Source organism: Chiloscyllium punctatum, chromosome 32, assembly GCF_047496795.1.
Source record: "Chiloscyllium punctatum isolate Juve2018m chromosome 32, sChiPun1.3, whole genome shotgun sequence".
Taxonomy (NCBI): domain Eukaryota; kingdom Metazoa; phylum Chordata; class Chondrichthyes; order Orectolobiformes; family Hemiscylliidae; genus Chiloscyllium; species Chiloscyllium punctatum.
This window is the reverse complement of record NC_092770.1, coordinates 22,897,627-22,921,196: the sequence shown is the minus strand read 5'-3', so window position 1 is coordinate 22,921,196 and position 23,570 is coordinate 22,897,627. Positions and strand designations below refer to the sequence as shown.

The 23,570-nt window shown below is 38.9% G+C and overlaps 1 protein-coding gene across 5 annotated transcripts in view; it reads left to right on the top strand.

Moving 5' to 3' along the window:
• The window catches only part of rxylt1 (ribitol xylosyltransferase 1), a 58,453-nt gene that overhangs the window by 8,361 nt on the left and 26,522 nt on the right, over positions 1–23,570 (top strand). For 3 of the 5 annotated variants that reach the window (XM_072551902.1, XM_072551904.1, XM_072551903.1), the window contains exons 2-4: positions 8,749–8,952; positions 17,925–18,027; positions 19,222–19,536. In XM_072551902.1, the coding sequence (XP_072408003.1) occupies positions 8,749–8,952; positions 17,925–18,027; positions 19,222–19,536 (622 nt within the window). The remainder of the gene's footprint in view (positions 1–8,748; positions 8,953–17,924; positions 18,028–19,221; positions 19,537–23,570) is intronic. The other 2 variants (XM_072551905.1, XM_072551906.1) reach the window with 1 other exon arrangement.

Sequence of the window (23,570 nt, the reverse complement as noted above, 5' to 3'; positions counted from 1 at the left end):
AATAGTGAGAGAATGCAATTCTCTGAGATGCAGAAATAAGTCCATAAGAAATAGGAGCAGGAGGGGGCAATTTGGCCCCTCAAGTGTGCTCCACCATTCAATAGGATCATAGCTGATCCAGAATTCCTCACATCCAATTTCCTACCCTTTCCCCAAAAGTATTGATTCTCCTACTGATCAAGGATATATTTTATCTCAACCTTAAAATATACACAAAGACTCTGCCCCCACAGCTGTCTTTAGGAAGGAGTTCCAAACACACTCAAAGACACCCTTTGAGAGAAGAAATTCCTTCTCACCTCAGACTTGAATTCTAGGACTATGCCCTTAGGTCCTAGACTCTCCCATGATGGGAAACATCTTCTCAGCATTTACCCTGTCAAACCCCTTAAGGTCCAATATGTCTCAATGAGATCATCTGTCACTCTTCTAAATTCCGATGAGTAGAGACCTAATGTGTTTGACCTTTGCTCATCAGATAATCCCTTCAGACCAGGATCATCCCAATGAACCTTCCTTGATCTGCCTCCAATGAAATGATACCTTGCCTTAAATAAGGGGATTAAAACTGTTCATAGTAGTACAGATGTGAGCTCACTCACGCCTTGTATAGGTGGAGTAAGATTTCCCTCCTATGAAACTTCAATTCCCTTGAAATAAGGGCAAACATTTCATTTCTAATGGTGCTCAAACCTCTCATATTTTCTAATCAAGCTGTTCAAAGATATTTTTTGCACATCTCTGGAACAGGTGGGACTTGAACCTAGACCTACAAGCCCAACAGTATGGACAGTACCATTGTACTACAAGTGATCCTGACCAACGTTCCATTAGTCTTCCCAAGCACCTGCTGCATCTGTCTGCTAGCTTTCTGTGATTTGCACACAAGTACCTCAAAGCCCCTTTGTGTTACAGCTTTCTTCAGTGTTTCTCCATTAAATCAAGACATCTTAATGTATGCATCACAAAGATTAATATACAGGAAGTAATTAAGAACCCTAATAAAATGTTATAATTTCTTGCTAAGGGAATTGAATATAAATGTAGGAAGGTTATGCTTCAGTTATACAGGCCATTGACGCGATCACATCTGGAGAACTGTTGGTCTCCTTATTTAAGGAAGGATGTCAGTGGACTGGAGGCAATTCAGAGGTTTATCAGACTAATAATACCTGGCATGGGTGAGTTGTTTTATATAGCAAAGCTGGGCTTGCATCCATTGAAGATTAGAAGATTGAGTTGAGTTATTGATACAGATATCTTTATTGATAAAGATAAGCAGATGTAAAACAAAGAATAGTGGATACTGAAAGTCTGAAACAAAAACAGAAATTGCTACAGAAACTCAACAATACGGAGACAAAGCAGGGTTAACATTTGGAGTCCAGTGACAGATCCTGAGCAGTCTTGACAAGGTGGATGTGTAAAGTTTGTTTCCTCTTGTAGGGGAACAAGGGGATATTAATTAAAAATAAGAAGTTACCCATTCAAGACACAAGTGTGGAGAAATGTTTTCTCAGAAGGTTAGGAGACATTGGAGCGAGTGAGTTTTGAGAAGGTTTGTAGCTCAGGTTGAGGTTCTGGATGTAAGTTCACTCGCTGAGCTGGAAGGTTTATTTTCAGACCTTTCGTCACCCTACCAGGTAACATCATCAGTGAACCTCCAGTGAAGTACTGGTCGTAAGGCCAACCTTTCATTTATGTGTTTAGGTTTCCTTGGGTTGGTGATATCATTTCCTATTCTTCTCAGGGGGTGGTAAATGGGATCCAAGTCAATGTGTTTGTTGATAGAATTCCGGTTGGAATGCCATGTTTCTAGGAATTCTCATGTGTGTCTCTGTTTGGCTTGTCCTAGGATGGATGTGTTGTCCCAGTCAAATTGGTGTCCTTCCTCATCTGTATGTAAAGATACTAGTGAGAGTGGGTCATGTCTTTTTGTGGCTAACTGATGTTCATGTATCCTGGTGTCTAGTTTTCTGCTTGTTTGACCAATGTAGTGTTTCAGTTCTTACAAGGTATTTTGAAAATGACATTAATTTTGCTTGTTGTCTGTATAGGGTCTTTCAAGTTCATTAGCTGCTGATTTAGTGTATTGGTGGGTTTGTGGGCTACCATGATGCCAAGTGGTCTGAGTAGTCTGGTAGTCATTTATGAGATGTCTTTGATGTAGGGGAGAGTGACTCGAGTTTCTGGATGTGTTTTGTCTGCTTGTTTGGGTTTGTTGCTGAGAAATCGACAGTGGACTGTGTTCATTGGGTAGCCGTTTTATTTTAGTACATTGTATAGGTGATTTTCCTCAGCTCCTCGGAGTTCCTCTGTGCTGCAGTGTGTGTTAGCTCGTTGAAATACTGTTTTGATGCAGCTTCGTTTGTGGGTGTTGGGATGATTGCTTTTGTAGTTCAATATTTGGTCCGTATGTGTTGTTTTCCTGTAGATGCTGGTTTGAACTTTCCCATTGGCTGTTCGCTCTACTGCAACATATGGAATAGCAGTTTGATGTTGTTTTCCTCCTCTTTAGTGGGTTTTATGCCACCTAAGGGTATTGTTGATGGTCTTGATGGTTTCCTGTAATTTCTTTCATTTAGTGATGACAAAGGTGTCATCCACATAGCGAAACCAAAATTTGGATTGGATGGTTGGCAGAGCTATTTGTTCGAGTCTCTGCATTACTGCCTCTGTTAAGAACCCTGATGTCGGAGATCCCGTGGGTGTTCCGTTGGTTTGTCTGTAGGTTTTGTTATTGAAGGTGAAGTGGGTGGTAAGGCATAGGTCCACTAGCTTGATGATACTGTCCTTGCTGATGAAGTTGGTGGTGTTTGGTGTATGTGTCTTTGGTTCTTATACTGGTGTAGTCAGTGTTTCATTGACCAGGTTGATGTTGGTACATGTGAATAGGGCTGTTACATCAAATGACACCATTATTTTATCTTCTTCTATCTTAGTGTTTTTGATGGTCTTCAGGACTTGTTGGGTGGAGTGGATGGAGTGGCGTGAGTCTTCTACTCAGTGTTCTAGTCTGTGGTGTAGCTCCTTGGCCACTCTGTAAGTTGGTATTCCAGGTAGAGAGACTCTGGGTCTGAGGGGGGGGGGGGGCTACTGGTTTGTGAATTTTGGGTAATCCGTAGAAGCGTGGTGTGTTGGATCTGTCTGGTTTCATTTTTTGGAAGTGAGTCTTATTTATTTCTCCATATTTCTGAAGTTTGTTGCTTAGGTTGTGATTCAGTTTTCTAATTGTGGGGTCGGGTCTATCGCTACTTGTTGGTAAGTGTTGGTGTCTGCAAGCAGTGTGTTCTCTTTCTCAATGTAGTCTCTTCGATTTAGAATGACTGTCAAGCATCCTTTGTCCGCAAATAGGATAACAATTTTTTTTAGTCCTTCTAGTGCTTTACTTTCTTGTGTATTGAATGTGTTTCCTTCCTTTTTCCTGCTTAATGTTGGTGCAGCTGTCTGTCTGATGGTTTGCTGGGTTTCTTCTGTGAGTTTGTTGTCTTTCAGTATTAGTTCTAATGCTGCTAAGATACCTTTCTTGTCCACATCCTGGAAGTTGTAATTTAATCCTCTTACTCAGACTGCTTTTTCAGTTTCTGTTAAGAGTAGGTCAGATAAGTTTTTTATCCATGCTTCTGTGTTGTCTGCATTGTTAGTTTGTGTAAGTTTGTCTTTTTTTTTCTGCAGGCCTAGCTTTTTCAGTTTCTGTGTTTGTCACTATCTAATGTCAATAGCTTGTTGTACTGTGCCTGTCCATTCATGGTCTGTTCCAATTGGAACTCTATCAACAAACTTGGATCCCATTTACCACCCCCTTGGAAAAAAAAGGAAATGATATCACCACTGGAAATGACATCACTAACTCAAGGAAACCTAAACACACAATACAAAGCGGGCCAAACCACCAGGGGTGAAAGCAGATTATTTGATTACTTTAAAGGTTAAATCAGATAGAATCTTGATAAGGAAAGGGCTGAAAAATTATAGGGGTAGCAGGAAGACAGAATGAACTGGTCAGCCATAATCTGAGTAGTAAAGTGGGCGTAGAGATTGAGTGGTCTACTCCTGTTTCTGTCTTGTATGTAAACTCACATCTTTGTATTCTCCTCACAACTTGCTCTCTCACCTATTTTGTGTCGCCAATATATATTTGGCTGTAGGACAGTTGGTCCTTTGTCCAAGTCATTACCATGGATCCTAAACAAACAAGAGAATGCTGAATAAATTCAGCAGGTCTGGCAGAGAGCGTGAAGAGAGAAACAGTTAATGTTTCAAATCTGTTGTGACTCTTCTTCAGTTTGGACAAGTTCTCTCTTCATAGAAGCTGCCAGACCTGATCTGTTTCTGCAGCATTCTCTGTGATCGTTTCAGATTTCCTGCATCCACAGTTTTCTAAGTAGTTGAAAGCCCCACCACTGAATCCTGTGAGCTTCACTAGTTTTTATTTGACAATCTGTAAGTAACCTATTGATGTTTCTCTGCTGTTATTTAGCCAATCCTGTATCCATGCTAATACATCGACCCTTCTACCAATCACGAGTTCTTATTCTGTGCCGTGTCCTTTTATGTGGTAGCTTATGGAATGCAAAGATAATACATGCATTGGTGCCTCTTTATTCGCCCTGCTTATTGCAGTCTCAAAATACTCTGATAATTTTTTCAGACATTTCAGGCTGAGATGAGAGATTTCTTTACTCAGAGTTGTGGATCTTTTCAGTTCTCTGCTCCAGAGGACTGTGGGTGCTAAGTAATTGACTAAATTCAATGCTGTGATTGATATTTTTTTCCCACTATAGGTATCAAGAGATTTAGAGTCACAGAGCCATAGACTCACACAACACGGAAGCAGACCTTTCAGTCCAACTTGTCCATGCTGATCAAATTTCCCAAACTAAATTAGTCCCACTTGCCTGCATTTGACCTGTATCCCTCAAAACCTTTCCTATTCATGTACTTGTTCAAATGTCTTTTAAATGATGTAATTGTAATTGCATCTACCACTTCCTCTGGCAGTTCATTCCACATATGAACCATCCTCTGTGTGAAAAAGTTGCCCCCATGTCCCTTTTACATCTTTTTCCTCTCACTTTAAAAATATGCCCTCTAGTTTTGAACTGATTTGGAGATGCCGGTGTTGGACTGGAGTGTACAAAGTTAAAAAACACACAACACCAGGTTATAGTCCAACAGGTTTAATTGGAAGCACTAGCTTTCGGAGCGCTGCTCCATCACAACCACCTGATAAAGGAGTAGCGCTCCGAAAGTTAGTGCTTCCAATTGAACCTGTTGGACTATAACCTGGTGTTGTGTGATTTTTCACTTCGTTTTGAACTCACCTATCCAAGGGGAAAGACCTTTACTATTCACCTTATCTATACCCCTCATGATTCTATAAACCTCTATAAGGTCAGCCCTCAATCACTTACGCTCCAGTGAAAAATGTCCAAGCCTGTACAGCCTCTTATTATAATTCAAGCCCTCCAGTCCCAGCAACCTTCTGGTAAATATTTTCTGAACCCTCTCCGATGTAGTAGTACCCTTCCTGGGATGAGAAAATAGAAGTTAGCAGACTTCTTATGGTGGAGCAGAATTAAGGGACTGTATGGCTTTAAGCTGTTTCTATTTCTTCTGCCAACTAACTAAATCACTGCAAATGTGGTCACAATGTGCTCAACTTTAGTTATAAAATCAACACAAACCTTTTCTGAGAAACTAATGCTTATCTTCCATGAATATTAGTCGAAACAAATCAACAATGAACATAAATTTGTTGATTGTAAAATCTGCTAAGAATATTTCAGTTTCATTGTTAGCTCTTAATCAATGTTCATGAAATGCGTCCCATGTTTTGCACTTGAGATTAAATTTTGAGTACAATTATTCAATTCACTTAGATGTTTTGCTCTAGTTATTTTGAGACTTCAAGGTTATCTTTAATCACAGTGTTCTACCTACCTGCACCTCACCAAGTTTAGTATAACAAAGAAATTAAAATAATTTGAATTTCAGAAGCCAAGTCTTTGATTAGTGGTTCTCACATTATTTCATCAGGAAACCACTTGGGGGTGACCAAAGAGCTATCTACCAGTCTGATCCCACTCACTTTTGCTTTTACAAAGGAAATCTATTGTGTTAATGGAAACTATGAATATTTTGCTGCTTTTATGTGCCTTAATGTAATAAAATATCATAAATGAATTATTAATTCATGCCAAAAACAGAAGCACAGTATAGATTCTAAACATCTGTGCAAGAAAATATTACAGGAGGATGAAGATATGCTGGTCAGTTGAACTGATAAGTGCGAAATTGAATTCAATCAGGATAAGTACAAGCTGATACATTTGGACAGACCAAACCAAGGGAATACATGACGGACAGCAGAACCTTGGGGAACATTGGGGATCAGAGGCACCTTGGTGTGTATGTCCACCAGTCCCTTAAAGTAGTGGTGCAGGTAAATAAAATGATGAGACATATGGGATTCTTGCCTTTATTAGCAGAAGCATAGGATTTAAGAGCAGGGAGGTTATGCTGGAACTGTATAAAGTATTAGTTCAGTCACAGTTAAAGTATTGTGTGCAGTTCTGAAATTATGGAATACGTTATAGGTGGAATGTAGTTGCACTGGAAAGGATACAGAGGAGATTTACCAAAATGTTGCCTGGACTAGAGAGTTTTGGTTATGAAGAGAGATTAGATAGACTGGGCTCTTTTCCTTGGAAACAGGTGGTTGAGAGAGGACATGATTGAGATATGTAACGTTGTTAGGGACAGGAAGGAACTTTTCCTAATGTTGGAGGATCAATGACTCAGGGCATAGGTTTAAGGTAAGGGAGGTTTAGAGGCAGGAAACAGGGTAGTAGGAATATGAAAGTCGCTGTCTGTAAGGATGGTAGAGGCAGAAACCCCCATAACATTTAAATGTACAGTTGTGATACTAAGGCATACAAGTATTTTGGCCAAGTGCTGAGAAATGGAATTAGAATAGTTAAGTGGTTGTTTTTGACTGGTGCAGACTCAATGGATTGAAGGGCCTTTTTCTGTGTTGTGGACCCTTAAGAATCTACAACAAAAAAAAAAGAAATTTCTGAGGATACCCAGCAAGTCTGACAACATCTGTAGAGAGAGACAGAGAGAGAGAAACAGTTAATGTTGCAAAACTAATATGACTCTTCTTCCAAAGACCAGTGTTTCTAGCACTTTCTGTTTTTATTCTGGATCTCTGGCATCCACAGTAGTTTTTACAAGAGAACACATTGATTTGAAAATGTTACAAAATCAACATAATAAACTCCATCTGAGAAGCTAGTGCTCATTTTACATCTATATTAATCAAATCAGCAGTTATAAGTCCACAAAAGTCTATACATATGCTAATAAAAGTACATTCTTGTCTGTGCTTTGCTAACTTGTTCCTGACACTTTGGAGTCAGTCTGATTGGATAATGCCATGAAAATGGTAGGAATGAGGGTCAAGCCTTTTTTAATTGAACGACTTCTCTATTTCATCTGTATTTTCTGCTTTGATTTAATATTTCAAAGCTATTTAGTCTTTACATTGTGGTATCACTTTCTTCCACTGACCTACCAAATTTTTGACAGCAGACCATTTCTTATTGGGTCAAGCTGGTCTGTCAAAAACTTGGTTCAGTGTCTTTTTTTTGAGCTAAAGGATTTAATCTTTCAATTTGTGTTCAGAGTGGAAGAATATTTCAGTTATTTCTGATTTAGGTATATCGGCAAAAGGAGCAATATGACTTAATGCATCTGGAATTCGGATCCACATAAAACATCCTGAGCCACATTTTTCTCCCCTCGTGCCTTTTGCAAATTTACCCTTAGACTTACCAATTTACTGAAAATCTGTCAACTTCTAATTTGCCGCACCACCACTTCTTTTCTGATTTCATGACAAATTTCTGTCAAATTCTGTTCTCCTGTCTCTTCCAAAGAGCTAAATTCCTTCAGCATACTTGCCTCCTTCTCCAATCTTAATGAACTGTCCTCAATATTGGGAAGGGCTTTTCTCTGCCACCCCCAACCCAACACACACACACACACACACACACAGAGATTTTGTCAGACATTTGCTGAAGACTTTTATACTTCCGGAAATACCCCAGGCTTTGACTTATGAGAGATTAGTTAAATTGCCTCTAATCTTGCATTAGACATCTGTCACCTGTCTTCTATGTAGACAATGTTTGCTTTTGCAGCCTATGGTTACATATTGATACTGAGTGAATTCTGAAAACCCACTCTTTGCTCAGTTGGTGGCAGCAGCTGGAGACTACACTTGTTCTCAGCATTTCTGGATTGTGGAGTAGTTATAATTAGCTCATTGAGCCAGAGCTGTTTTCCTTGGAAAAGAGAATGTTGAGGGGGGATTTGCTAGAGGCACTCAAAATCATGAGTAGAGAGTGAGAAACTGTCTCCATTGGCGTCGTCAATAAAATAGCTAATGTGTGAATAACAGCCAATTGGCTAACACACTGGAAGGCAGCCTGCAACTGTGGAGGCTAATCCTAGCTAGGCAAGCAGAGAAGAAAAAATTGCAAGAAAAGCCTTAAACAGGGGAAGCGTATTTATAATAAATGATGGTTTATTTTCTGTAAAAGATTCTATTGTTTTGGGAGCAAATATTGTGTTATTAGTACTCCGTAAACACATCTGAGTTTTTCTGCGAGAATCCTTTTGCTCCTAAGATGTTGAGATGGAGACTTTTTTTCATATACTTTGTTTAATATGGATTTGCAGACAGTACCCATCCATTGCAGATTGTTGAAGAGCAAGATGATTTTCAACACCCAGAACAGGATAATGAGTGGAATCCATGGGAAGAGGATGAAAAGATGGAGAATGCTGTCCAGCATAAAGTTCAGCTACAGGGATTTCAGAAACAAATTTTACAACACCGACCCAGACAGAAAAAGGTGCAGATCTGGGGCAAAGCTGCAATCGGTAAATTCATTTTGGAAATATTTGTTTATGCACATCAATGCTGCATTTTTTTTAACATGAGTGTACAAAAAATATTCCAATGAATTTCAAATACTGTGAGAATATATTTTGCAGCAATAGTTGTTCAATTTAGATGGATGCGTTTGGGTGATGTGCTGAGACCTCCTTTCTGAATAAATTGTCTGAACATCTCTCATAACTTTCAGGAAGGAAGTTGAAGTTGTCTTCCATGATAATGGGATTTCAAATCTATGAACTGTGTAATTTTGCACATTCTGGGCCGAGACTGTTCTTTATTTTTGCTTAATTTCCTTTGACTGAGCATGTAAACAGGTAGCCCTGCTTTCATGACTCTATAGATGTGGTTAAATCTTACCTAATGTCCTCCATCCACATCTTCCTGACTCCACTCACATTTCTCTCTCTCTTGTTTTTTGCTTTCTTTCCCCATTAGTGAGCATGCTATAAGAGATGCATCAAAGAGGCCTGAGATGAGTCATGTAACTTCTTTATGTCGCTTCTTTATTGCTGGAGATAAGTGTTGAACTTAATTGCAGCCTCCAGCTGCTGCTGAGCAAAGAGCAGGTCTCAGAATTAACTTTGCATCAATAAGTAACCCTATGCTACAAAGCAAGCATTGTCTTTGCAAAATACAGGTGACAGATGGTTCCCGGACAAAGGCAATGCTTGAGGCAAGTTAAATAATCTCATTCAAGACGCGAAAAGTCTCAATCTGTACAAGTCAGAACATGGAGTATTTCCATGAAATGTACGTGCAATACTGCACTCTTCTGTTCATCCTGTGACATATTCTGAGTTATGAGCCATTTCTGATCCTATTGCCTATCGTCCCAAATTTAGTGTTGTCAACAATTTAGGCACATTTGCATGTATTTCTGAGCCCAAGCCTTTATGTGGCCATTTATATGTACGTACCAGAATAATCTGGTTTAGCTTGGTGTTGACTTTCTACGTGCTGCTCACAGTTTTAGTCTGTCCTATGTTACGACACGGGGTAAACCCTTCTGCTAATTTGAACCAGACCCACAGAAAAGCTCACCTCGCCTTATAATCTGTTAAAGTATGAGCGACAAAGAACTACAAAAATCCCTCTATGCAAAGAAAAAAATTTAACAATTTATTCTTTAACACCAAGAAATACAAGAAAATTAAACAACAACTGTCTACACGGTAATCCTCCTTTGTCTGATCAATTTATCTACCTCCCACTCCACAACAATATATTGATCCAATAAAACCCCCCGATAAACTTTACCAAAAAAACCATCAAATTTCAAAACCAGCCAGTTGTTGCTGTTCCCTTGGTATCTTTGTCTGTACTTCCCAGGGTCTTTTCTTTGGTCTTCTGCTTCATAAATTTTATATGAAAAGGTACCTTTCAGAGACAGGCTCTGCAGGCAATATCTTCGTTGATGCTCTTTGCTGCTTTAGCTAACTGTTCAAAATACCCAATTTTATATACCCAAAGCATTGGGCACTCTCAGTGGTTTGATGTCATCAAAACATTGAAATTCAAGTTCAGTTGGATTTTGGTATCTTGGGGCATAATTAAAATTGATTGGCCAAATTCAAATTTGTTATATACCATAGCAACGCAGCTCCAGCTATTTGTTTCATAACGAAATGTTACATTTTTTTACATTTTTCAGCACACTCTGTGTCTCTCTAGGTTCGTGTCAGCTTCCACTCTCTCTTAAAGGTACAGTACACACCTACACCTTCATAACATCTTCCCCTCCCACCCCTTAAGGAAGAAAATGAACTATCACAATGAAAATATGGCTTTTTTTCTCTATTCCTTAAGCACATTATCATGACATACATATGACTTTACTCTAAGTTCATATTAACTTCTTCCCATATATATGTATATAAAACCTTGAAAAGTTGCTAATCTCATCTATACTTGATCAGTTAAATCCACAATAACGCATCTGCTAATACATTCTTACAATCCGCAACATGTATGATTTGTAACTTAAAAGTGTGTATCATAAGACTCCAATGAAATAGTCTCATATTCTTGTCTTTAAAACATTCCAAGAATGTAAGAGGATTGTGATCTGGGTACACAACCATCTCCAACACATTGTTTATGACATAACCATTAAAATGTTGTAAGGCCAGTACCAAACTCAATATTTTTTTTCTCTGGTGGGTGTTGAATTTCTTTGAAAAATAACCAACTGGCAGTTCAATTCCATCATCACCTTCCTGTGGCAGTACAGCTCCAACCCCAATATCACTAGCATCAATGGCAATTTTGAAAGGTTTCAAAACGTTTGGTGTAGCTAAAACTGGTGCAGTGGTTAATATTGTTTTTCAATTGTCAAATGCCTTCTGGCATTGTTCTGTCCGTTGAAATTTTGTGTTCTTCTTCAGCAGATCTGTTAATGGTGCCATTACGCTGCTGATATTTGGAACAAACTACAAACTTCTGATTGAATCCACTTAGTCCCAAAAATCGAAGCACTTTTTCTTTCGAGGTTGGTTATGCAAATTCCACAATGGCCTTCATCTTTGCATTCCTTAGGGTCAACCTTCCATGACCCATGTTATGTCCCAAGAGCGTCACCTCTACTTTTGCGAATTCAATTTTATTTAGCTTCATTAGCAGTTTTGCTTCTCTTAATCAGCCAAAAGATCTCTACTAACTGTACCATGTGATCTTCACAGGACTCACTAAAGCTCACTATATCGTCCAAATAGACTGCACAGTTTGCTAGTCCCACTACAAGTCTGTTCATGAGCTGTTGGAAAGTGGTGGGTGCATTCTTCATTCCAAAGAGCATCACTTTGAATTGATACAGCCTATTTGGGGTTACAAATGCAGAAATTTATTTTGCCTTCTCTGATAAAGGTACCTACCAATAACCACACAGTAAGTCCAACTTTGTGATGTAACTGGCTTGTCCAACTTTATCAATACAGTCCTTCAATCTCGGTATTGGGTATGAGTCTGATTTCGTTACAAAGTTGACCTTCCAATAATCCACGCAAAATTGTTGAGTCCCGATAAGTTTGGGAACAAAGACAATCAGCGAACTCCACTCCCTCTGACTCGGTTCAATGATATGTTCATTGAGCATGGCCTCCACGTCATTCTGGACCTGTCTGGTTGTGAAAGGATTAAGTCAATAGGGGTGTTGTTTTATCAGAACAGTATTCCCTATGTCTACCTCATGCATAATAGCATTAGTCCTCCCTATCTTATTCCTACATATGCCTTCATACTGCTGTAACAAGCCTTTCCACTGTGTTCTTTGCTCCTGAGACAGATAGTTTACTAACCTATTCTACCCCTCAGGGACGTCCTCATTGTTTAACATATTTTGAGGCATATCAAATTCCACAACATCTGAATTTGATTCCTCACTCCGTTGGGCAGTAACTAACATCTGTTTCTCCATTGCTTTCAGATAATAACCCTCAGGAATATCCTTTACCTCCTTTTCGGAATAAGCAACAACATATATATCTTTTATTGTCTCGGCTTTCTGTTGCAAGTCCATTAACCTTTCAGGACTGAATACTTCTGCCTGACCCTCTGTCTGTTCAGGTTTTTCCTGCATCATTACGTCAAACAGGGTGTTCGCTAACTGAACCTCAACTCCTTCATCTTTCTCTTTAGTTTTTGCTTCATGCTGTGACTTATCATAGTGGGATCTTGTTGCTACACAGTCTGGGAAAATACCAGGATACTTTTCTTTTAACTTCTCAGTTTCAGGGTCTTCCTTGGGCTTTTCCACAACACGGGGTGTCACTCCCACCTTGGACCCTGCTAAATCATTACCAAGAACAAACTGGATTCCTGGAACTGATACTCTGTCAGTCACTCCCACTGTTACTTCCCAGTCCTGAGTTGGCACTCCAACCTCATCTTACATAGGGGAATGCTAAATTTCTGTCAATTTATCCCACAAATTAACAATATCTCAGGTAACAGGTCAGAAAGAGTGAAAATTTGTTCATCTCTTACTATTAGAGACTGGTTGGATACTTTATTTCTCAAAATTATAACTACTTGTCCTTCTCTCCCTGTTCTTTCTGAGTAAATTTTACCCACCGAGGCGAAATCTTTTTAGCGATCAGGCACTAACTCCATTCCCAGCCCCTGCCTAAGCTGTGCACTCTTCTGCAACTCCTCGACTTTTCTTGGGGTTTCCTTTACTATTTTCATTAATGCCACTGGCTTAGCTTCTTTTGCCATCTCTTTTCCACAGTGCCTTTCTTTAACGACCAGCACTGTGACGTTACCAAATTGAAAACCCGTGAGTGCTTTCACCTCCTTTCCACCCAATTGGGCTTCTCTTTTAACCTGTGATAAACACTTATTAGTTTTCTCTATTCTTTGTTTCATAGTGTAGGATCTCCCCTTGTCCCATCTTCTATCCCTCACAGGATGAAATTCATGCCAGAAGCTTGTTTTATGCACCAACGTGTATTCATCTGCTAACTCTGCTTCTCTTCTCACTTCCTGAACTTTTTGTTCATCCACGTGAATTCTTAATCATCTCTGGAAGTAGGTTTTTATACTCCTCCAGCAGATTAATCTCTTTTAGAGTCTCATAGGTCTTATCTATTTTTAAGGCCCGCACCCATCTATCAAAATTACTATGTTTGACTCTTTCAAACTCAACATAGGTCTGACCTGGTTCCTTCTTTATGTTTTTAACTGCTATCTGTATGCTTCTGGTACCCATTCATAAGCACTTAAAATAGCCTGTTTGACCTCTTCATAATCTCCTGAACCCCCATCTGACAGCTCTGCAAATACCTCACTAGCTCCGCCTACTAGTTTAGTCTGAACTAGCATTACCCACAAGTCCTCTGACCACTCCACCTGCCTAGTCAATCTTTCAAATGAAATAAAGAAGGTTTTGACATCTTTCTCTTCAAAATGTGGCAGAGTTTTGATATATTTGTAAAGATCACTACCTTCTCTTTTAATCTCCATCCTGTTGACTTGACTTTGTTGATTAAGTCGCAACTTCTCAAGTTCAAATTCGCTCTCTTTTTCTCTCTACCTTTCTTCTCTCTCTTTGCTCAGCTGAGAACGGTCTTGTTCTTTTCCTCTCTCTTTTCTGTCTCTCTTTGCTCAGCTAAGAACCTTCTCTCTTTTTCTTTATCCTCTCTCTCTTCTCTCTCTCTTTCCCTTTGTCTGTCCCTCTTTCCTCTCTCTCTCTTTGTTTATCTTCTAACTACATTACAATTGAGGAAAATGGAAGTTTTTCTAATTCTACTGAACTTGTCTATTTCTCTGACAACACCTAAGTGTTTGACTAATTCCCTTACAATTTCAGCTTTACTTTTGTCCTTGGTGAAACCCAATTCTAACCTCTTTGTTAATTCTAAGAGTATGGTGTTTTCTTTCTAAACTTTCTTGGCAATTTTGGGAATCATCTTCAAACCCCAGAACCTCTTTAGTAATTTTAAGAGCCATTTCTCTGACTTTTAATTTAACCAACCACAAGTAACCAAAATTAAAGATCTAGGACACTAACCGGCAAGTGTTTAAATCTGCTGGGCATTATTTTCACACCCCAAATCTATCCAAATCTCAGACTGGATCCGTCTAAACCTGTTCAAATCACAGACGTGAGCCCCCAAACTGTTACGACACGGGGTAAACAGTTCTGCTAATTTGAACCAGACCCACAGAAAAGCTCACCTCGCCTTATAATCTGTTAAAGTATGAGTGACAAAGAACTACAAAAATCCCTCTATGCAAAGAAAAAAGTTTAACAATTTATTCTTTAACTCCGAGAAACACAATAACATTAAACAGCAACTATCTACACGGTAATCCTCCTTTGTATGATCAATTTATCTACCTCCCACTCCACAACAATATATTGATCTGATAAACCCCCCTCCCTCCCACGATAAACTTTATAAATAGCAATCAAATTTCAAAACCAGCCAGTTGTCGCTGTTCCCTTGGTATCTTTGTCTGTACTTCCCAGGGTCTTTTCTTCGGTGTTCTGCTTCACAAATTTTATATGAAAAGATATCTTTCAGAGAGAGGCTGTGCAGGCCATATCTTTGTTGGTGCTCTTTGCCACTTTAGCTAACTGTTCACAATACCTAATTTTATATACCCCAAAACATTGGACAGTCTCATTGGTTTGATATCATCAAAACATTGAAATTCAAATTCGATTGGATTTTGGTATCTTGTGGCATCATTTAAATTGATTGGCCAAATTCGAATTTGTTGTGTATCATAGCAACATAGCTCCAGCTATTTGTTTCACAACCAAATTTACCATTTAAAATTTTTCAGCACACTCTGTGCCTCTCTAGGTTTGTGCCAGCTTCCACACTCTTTTAAAGGTACAGTACACGCCTACATCTGCAAACATATTGCAGGAATGGCAATGGAAAGCCCTTTTTTATTCTAAATGTTCTATATTTCATCTTAAATCCTGCCTTTATTTATATGTCAACATACCATTGACCAGAAACTTAACTGAACTAAAAAAAACAAAGAATTGCAGATGCTGGAAATCAGAAACAAAGCCAGAAATTGCTGGAAAAACTCAGCAGGTCTGTCAACGTCTGCAGAGAGAAAGCAGAGCCAATGCCTGGGGTCCAGTGATCTTTCAGAACTGGACAAGCCATCTAAGTGCTCTGGCTGTCAGAGGCTGTGAATTATGCGATAGATTATTCACCCACAGCCACCACAGCCTGTCTATCATCTACAAGGTAAAAGTCAGGAATGTGATGAAACACTCTCCACTTGGTTGGCTCATAGAAGCTTAACACCATTTAGGGCAAACAGCCTGTTTGTACCCCATCCATCACCTTCTACATTCACTTCCTCCATTACAGTGGCAGTCCTGTGTACTACCTTTGAAATGAACTGCATCAACTCACCAAGAGTTTTCAAACTCTTCAACCCTTTTAATCCATACCCTTTTACCACTTACCACCTGGAAGTACAAGGGCAGTAGACGTATAGAAGCACTGCTAAAGTTCCTCTCAAGCCAATGCTGTCCTGACTTGGAACTATATCTCCACCTCTTCACTGTTGCTGAATCAGAATCCTGGAATTCCTTTCCTAATAGTGTAGGAGGGACAGGATGTTTGGTGGGGAAATTGAATTTGCACTCCAGGTTGTCTCACCTCTCCTTCTGATTCAAGCCTTTGCTGATTATGTGACACAAAGCAGAGATATGGGAAGCCTCCAACCTCATTCAGTATATTACCAGCCTGTGGGACTGTTTAGAATTATAAATATTCTGCCCTCCTCTGTCTGTTTGAAAATATATCTGATGCTCCCCAGTGGCCTCTACAAGCTCATCTTGTGAGTTGCTGAGGTGTGCTTACCAAAAAGTCCTTGGTCAAATTCTTAATCCATTTTATGTTAACTAATAGGACCAGGAGTAGGCCATTCAGCCCCTTAAGCCTATTCCATCACTCAGTAAGATTATTGCTGATCTGTGGCCTAACTTCATATACCTGACTTTGGCATATGTCCCCTAATGTCTTTGCTTAACAAAAGCCTATCTCAACTTTAAAATTAACATCTGATCTAGCATCAACTGCTGTTTGTTGAAGAGAGATTCAAATTTCTGCCTCCTTTTTTGTGTGAAAGTGTTTCCTAACATCTCTCCTGAACGGCCTGGCCATAATTTTTAGACTATGCCCCAAGTTCTAGATTCTCCAACCAGTGGTCATAATTTGTCTTTACCTCCCGTCTTTTCCTGTTAATATCTTGAAGACTTCAATCAGATTGCCACTTAATATTCTAAATTCTAGAGAAATAAGACCTAATTTGCAAAGCCACTTCTCATAACATGAACCTTGAAGAATAAATATCATTCTTTTAAACTTAAATTGTACTTTGTCCAAGACCAGCATATCCTGCCTGAGGTTCTCACAGCATTTCAAGTGGGGTCTAACCGGGAGTACACCTCAGTCGGAATGTTATTGGGGATACTACTAAAAAAAATTTAAATGGATGGCACTGTGGCTCAGTGGTTAGCACTGCTGCCTCACAGCGTCAGGGACCCAGGTTCGATTCCAGCCTTGGGCAACTGTCTGTGTGGAGTTTCCTCCTACAGTCCAAAGATGTGCAAGTTAGGTGAATGGCTATGCAAAAATTGCTCATGGTGTTCAGGGATGTATAGGTTTGGTGGATTAGGCAGGGGAAATGTAGAGTAATAAGGTAGAGGTATGGGTTACTGTTCGGAAGGTCACTGTGGACTTGTTGGACCAAATGGCTTATATCCACACTGCAAGGATTCTAGTTCAGCCCTGGCTTAGTGAGATAAAAATGGATCAAATTCAGCTCTTGAGCACTACACAACAAACCTAACTGCAAGTACAGGCAGAGGAATGTCAGATGAAGGTACAGTTGGATTATGATGATGACGCTGTCCAATGCTACTGAAATCTTCACTATGAAAGCTGACAAAAGATTGCCTTGGCAAGGAATCTGGAACTATCCAGTATCGACAGGATAAATCCAAGCAGTACAGTGCACCTCTGAATGCAAAAGAATTGCCAAGAAAACAAATCATATTTTGAAGGATTCTGAGTTATACGGTACATTTAAATAACATATGTATGGTTCCCTGGGTTCTGATTAAAATGCTTCTGATGGCTAGAAGGGATTCTTGATCCAGTTCTCAGTGCTTATGAACCCACTGCATTAATCTGATACCATCACTATTCAAAATCATCAACATACTGACTTAAAGAATAGTTAACTGTTGAAGTTTCTTCTTATACTTAAGAGTTTGTACCATAGAGGATTGGAATAAGGTACAAGTCCTATATTAAGAATTTGCCAATATTTATATATCACTTCTGTATCCGTAGAAAAAATAATGTCATTTAAGAACGTCTTTCTGAAGTCAATGGTTTATATGCCTAGTACTGACACTGTTGCATGATACCTGGCTTTCAGTTCTACAGCTCTAAACTCTTCCTCATTAAAATAGGGCTTTATCTCTGGCAGCATATACTTGGGGGCCAGCTTACACCAAATGATGTGACAGCTCACTGGAGAGAAGGGCAACTGAAGGCTGGAAATTTACATTTTAGGTAAACTTTACTATCACATGAACTGGATCTTGTTCTGCATAATGGAGTGAATTTTACCCAAAGCAAATTTGAAGCTATAGTTAGGAACTAACTTTCTATAATGTCTTTCCTAATGCCTTAATCTATGCCATACCAACAGTTATTAATTTTACACCACATTTGTGCTTTGTAGTGATGACTTATTCAACAACATGCAATGGTTTTAGTTTATGGGTAGTGAATAGAAGGCAGGAAGGAGATAGGCAGTGGACCTGTATTCAGATATTAAAAATCTGTAATAAAATGTAATACTGCCAGGGAACTTTGAACAATAAATCTAATTCCTGTTGTCAAAAAGAGATTTAGAACTAATTCAGGGAATTATAAGTTATCTTGCTGTCGGTAGCAGGAAAGATACTTACATTTTTTGCTCAAAAATCTAGATTGCGTTGTTTGAAAGTGTGTTATGTTTAACTACTTCTCTCTTTCCACCTTGCTTCATGTTCTTTAAATTCCTATCTTTCACTCCATCCATGTAATTGAGAATTATTTTAAGCATTGTTAACTCTGTGGTGAAATGCTAAATGGGTTTGGAGTTACAGGATGACGTTTCAGAATTTAGCATATTCTTGGGGAAGTAGATAAATATTTTTGTACCTAACATACTTTATAATAATAAAAATAATTCAGTTCTTGTCACAAATTAATTAAATTATTACTTGAATCCTCCTTGGGGAAGGGAATGATGAGGGGGGATATGGTAGTGGTGTTCAAGATTATGTGGTGTTTTGCAGAGATCGTTTTTCCTGTAATAGTAGGGCTGGTAATAGAGGATATGGATTAAAATCGGCCACAAAAGAACCCAAGAGGACATGAAGAGTTTTTTTATTAGCCCAGAGGTAACAGAAATAAATCCAATAGCAACTTTTAAAAGGGAATTAGTATCCTGGAATAGAAAAGTTAAAACAGGGTTATGACATAGAGCAGGGAAGGATTATTCAGCGAACTCTTTAATCGATTTTTCCTCAGTGCTTAATGATTCCATAATTTGTTGAACAGTACATTGCCCCAGATTGATAATGAAATGTGAATACTTTTCCTAATTGTTAAATTGATCTCTTGCTGTAAGCATTTTTCAACAGTACAATAGGAAGGGATATGCTGTTTTGCCTATTTAATTTTATTTTTATTTGTTTTTACTTTATTTTTCTTCAGTTTCTACACTGGTCCTTCAGCAGTCCCTGGAAATATCCCACTAGATACTGAGAATGTGGTGCTTGTGCTAAATGGCAGGGAAGAAGGAAAGATCAAGTTTGCCACCCAGTGGTTGCATTATGTACAGACACTCCTCCAGACACACAAACTTCAACATGTCGCTGTAGTTCTCCTTGGCAATGAGCAGTGTGAAAATGGCTGGATTGAACCCTACCTCAAAAAACACGGAGGATTTATTGATTTGATTTTTCTGGTGTATGACAGCCCTTGGGTAAATGAGGAGGATGTTTATCAGTGGCCACTGGGAGTGGCAACGTAAGTACATTGTTAGCTTATGGTATGTTGCTCAGTTCCTGAGTGTACCTGCTTTATATTTCTTTATCATTTTGTAAGCTTTGTTTTACTTATGTGCTAGAGTTAGCGGCACAATTTGGAAAAAGATTGCTTCAGATTTCAAATATACTTTGACTCGGTGCTACCTCTCAAATTGTTCACTGTTGCTTATTTCATCCAGTTAAATATTAGAAAGATGAAAGCTATCAGCTTTGGTTGTCATCACAAACTCCATTCTCTAGCCAATGATTCCATCCCTGAACCAGACTGTTTCACCTTTGGTGTCTTATCTGACTTCGCTATAGCTTCTAATCATGTTCATAACCATCACCAAAACTATCTGCTGCCACCTCCATGATATTGCCCGAGTCAGCCAGCCTAGGCTTATCTGAAACCCTCATCTGTATTTTTGTAACCTCTTGATTTGTTTATTCCAGTGCACTCCTGACTGGCCTCCATAACCTTGAACTCATCCAGAGCTCTGCTGCTTATATCAAGTGTTGTGTCGCAGCCATGCTTATATTTGTTAACATCTATTGATTCCTGGTCTAGAAACTCCTCAATCTAAAATACTCATCCTTGTTTTCAAATTCCTGTAAATCTCTTTTACCTGTTCCATCCCTGTAACAGAGATCTCTCCACTTCATCAGATCTGGCCTTTTCAGCATCCCTGCTTATAATTGCTTCTGCATTGATGACTGCACCATCATCTATCTAGCTTTGTAGCTATGAAATTCTGTCCTTAAATCTGTGTGTGTCTCTTTCTCTTTCCCTCTCTCTCTCTCCTCTCACTTTAAATCTTTCATTGTCTTCCAAGAATTTGAGTTGGAGGAAAGGGTGTTCCTTATTACAAAGATCAATATTGTACGCTTGTCATATCTGCCAGCATGAGTTTGTTTCATGGTTCAAATTTATTCTGTGTTGCCCCTTCCTTGCCCAATAGAAGATCGATCTTCCTCAACAATTCAAGTTTCCTACTGAGGCCCCCACTACTTGTTTCTGTTTTCAAAAACATGCTTATCACCAGCCATCAGCTTTGTGCCTTCACCTAATCCCGATCGTCCTGATCCTGCTCAGTGTCCACTCTTCTTTTTGTAAAGTACTCAGGTATTTGCATGAATGCTTTTTAGAAATGTCTTACTTCTGTGATGATTCTACAGAATACAAAAAAAAACAGACCAGAGTTACCCTATCTTTGAAGGAGACCAACTGTCAATCTTCCCCCTTTACTCTCTCAGATACAATTTGACCAGATGCAGATTCTCTGAAGCTGCTCTTTCCAAACATTTAAATATTTAAATGCTTAAGTTGTACTAAGCTGCAAAAAATGTATTTATTTTCATCAATTTTACAGAAAGGGAGCCACTTAATTAACTTTACCACTTATTGTTTCAGCTTTTGATGATACAATAATGAATGTGTGAGACAGGGTAACTGACTTCCTGTCAAACTTACCACATTGCTGAACCATTTCAGTTTCAGGCTGCACAGTGACTGAAAAATAACTAAAAAAAAGCACACAGATTAACAATGCATTTCTGATGTACTTTCACTCATGATCATTGGTGCAGTGTCCTATAGTTAACCTTGAACTGATGGAATACTCACAGCTGATGACTATAATTTTGCTCATTACATCGCATGTCCGCAGAGGAGCTTTGAAGATGTAGTAAATTGTTAAATATATAGGACTCCTTCCGAAGAGTCTTCTCAGAATGCTGTGCGTTCCATATACTTGTGAACTTCATTTTGATGTTAGTTCTAGTTAAGTTGCTCTTCATCAAGTTTTTTAAAAAAACCCAAATGATGGGCATATTGAATCATGTAAATGTAAAATGCTTTACCTCTCACATTCTGCTCTACTTGATAGTTGACCTTTAGAAGAAATCCCATTGCTTAGAAAAATACTGCCACAAATGGTACTTAAAAATATATAGCTAATTTTTCAAATGGTTTTCAACTTTGCATTACAAAATATTCCAGCACAGAACCAAACCATTTGGTCCAACTGATCCTTTCTGGTAGTTATACTATTTACCTAAATTGTTCTTCTGATAATGGAATCCACATTCTTGCCACTCTCTGGATGAAAAAGTTTCTGTTGAACTCTCTATTGTACTTATTTGTGACTACTTCATATTTATGGCCTGATATAATCCAAGTTTATATCAGTACTGAACAAGTAAAAATCCCAGTTAGAAATATAGCATGATTTTGTTTCAATTTAATGTGGTGGGCATTCACTGAAACATTGGCACACAAGGCCGCAGATTTTTTTAACAGTAAAATAGATGTTCATTACATAAAGGGGAAAAGATAAAATAAAACAAACCAAGCAATACAAATAAAGCACACAGTTTGAAAGATCTTAAAACACACAGCAAAAAGAAATTCATCCCAAAGAGATGGTGAGAAAAGAGATAAGTCTGAGGTTAATACAATTAGGAAGAGGATCACATCAAATAGTCCATAAGACATAGGAGTGGAAGTAAGGCCATCGAGTCCACTTCGTCATTTAATCATGGCTGATAGGCATTTCAACTCCACTTACTCGCACTCTCCCCGTAGCCCTTAATTCCTTACGAAATCAAGAATTTATCAAGGTGGGCAAGAGCAAAACAGAGAACAATGTAAGACTGATGATTTAAACTACATTTATTTCAGTGCAAGAGGCCTGACAGGTAAGGCAGATGAACTCAAGGCGTGGTTAGGAAAATGGGATTGGGATATCATAGCTATTACAGAAACGTGGCTCAGGGAAGGGCAGGACTGGCAGCTTAATGTTCCAGGGTATGGATGCTACTGGAAGGATAGAAACAGGGTCAAGAGAGGAGGAGGAAGTGGCACTCTTGGTTCGGGATAATATCACAGCTGTAATTAAAGAAGATATTCCTGGGAGCATATCCAGTAAAGTTAGTTGGGTGGAACTGAGAAATAAGAAAGAGATGATCACCTTATTGGGATTGTACTGTGGACCCCCCCCCCCCCCAAAGTTGAAAAGCAAATTTCTAAGAAAATCTCAGCTATTTGAAAGAATGATAGGGTTGTAATGGCAGGCAGTTTTAATTTTCCAGACATGGACTTGGACTGCCATAGTGTTAAGGGCTTGGATGGAGAGGGATTTGTTAAGTGTTGAGTTTACACATAGACAGATTATTAAGGAGGTGTATGGTAAATTTGCCTTTGTTAGTCAGTGCATTGAGTATAGCAGTTGGGATATCATATTGCAGTTGTACAGGACATTGGTCAAGCCACTTTTGGAATACTACATTCAATTCTGGGCTCCCTGCTACAGGAAAAATGTTGTCAAATTTGAACAAGTGCAGAAAAGATTTACATGGATGTTGCTAAGACTGGAGGATTTGAGCTATAGGGAGATGCTGAATCATCTGAGACTATTTTCCCTGGAGTGTCAGAGGCTGAGGGATGACTTTTATGCAGTTTATCAAATCATGAGGGGCATGGATAGGGTAAATAGCCAAGGTATTTACTCTGGGGTGGGAGAGTCCAGAACTAGAGGGCATAGGTTTAGGGTGAGAGGGGAAAAATATAAAAGGGACCTATGGGCAACTTTTTCACACAGAGGGGAGTGCATGTATAGAATGAGCTGCCAGAGGAAGTGGTGAAGGCTGGTGCAATTGCAATATTTAAAAAAGTATCTAGATGGGTATATGAATAGGAAAGGTTTACAGGGATATGGGCCAAGTGCTGTCAAACAGAACTAGATTAATTTAGGATATCTGGTCAGCATGGACGAATTGGACTGAGGGTCTGTTTGCATGCTGTACAACTCTATGACTCTATTCCCCAACACCATCACTTTATAGCATATCAAATCCAAATAAATTATCCAAAGAAATCTTTAAGTTTGATTTAACTGCTTCTCTACAGCTCTGTCCTCTGAACTATGAAATTGTCTTAAGTAAATACTCATGAAACTGAAAGCTTTTGCTGTCTCAGTCTTTTAATAATCTGTTCATTTCTAATCAAGTACTCCTAGTCTGGAAATTCCACAA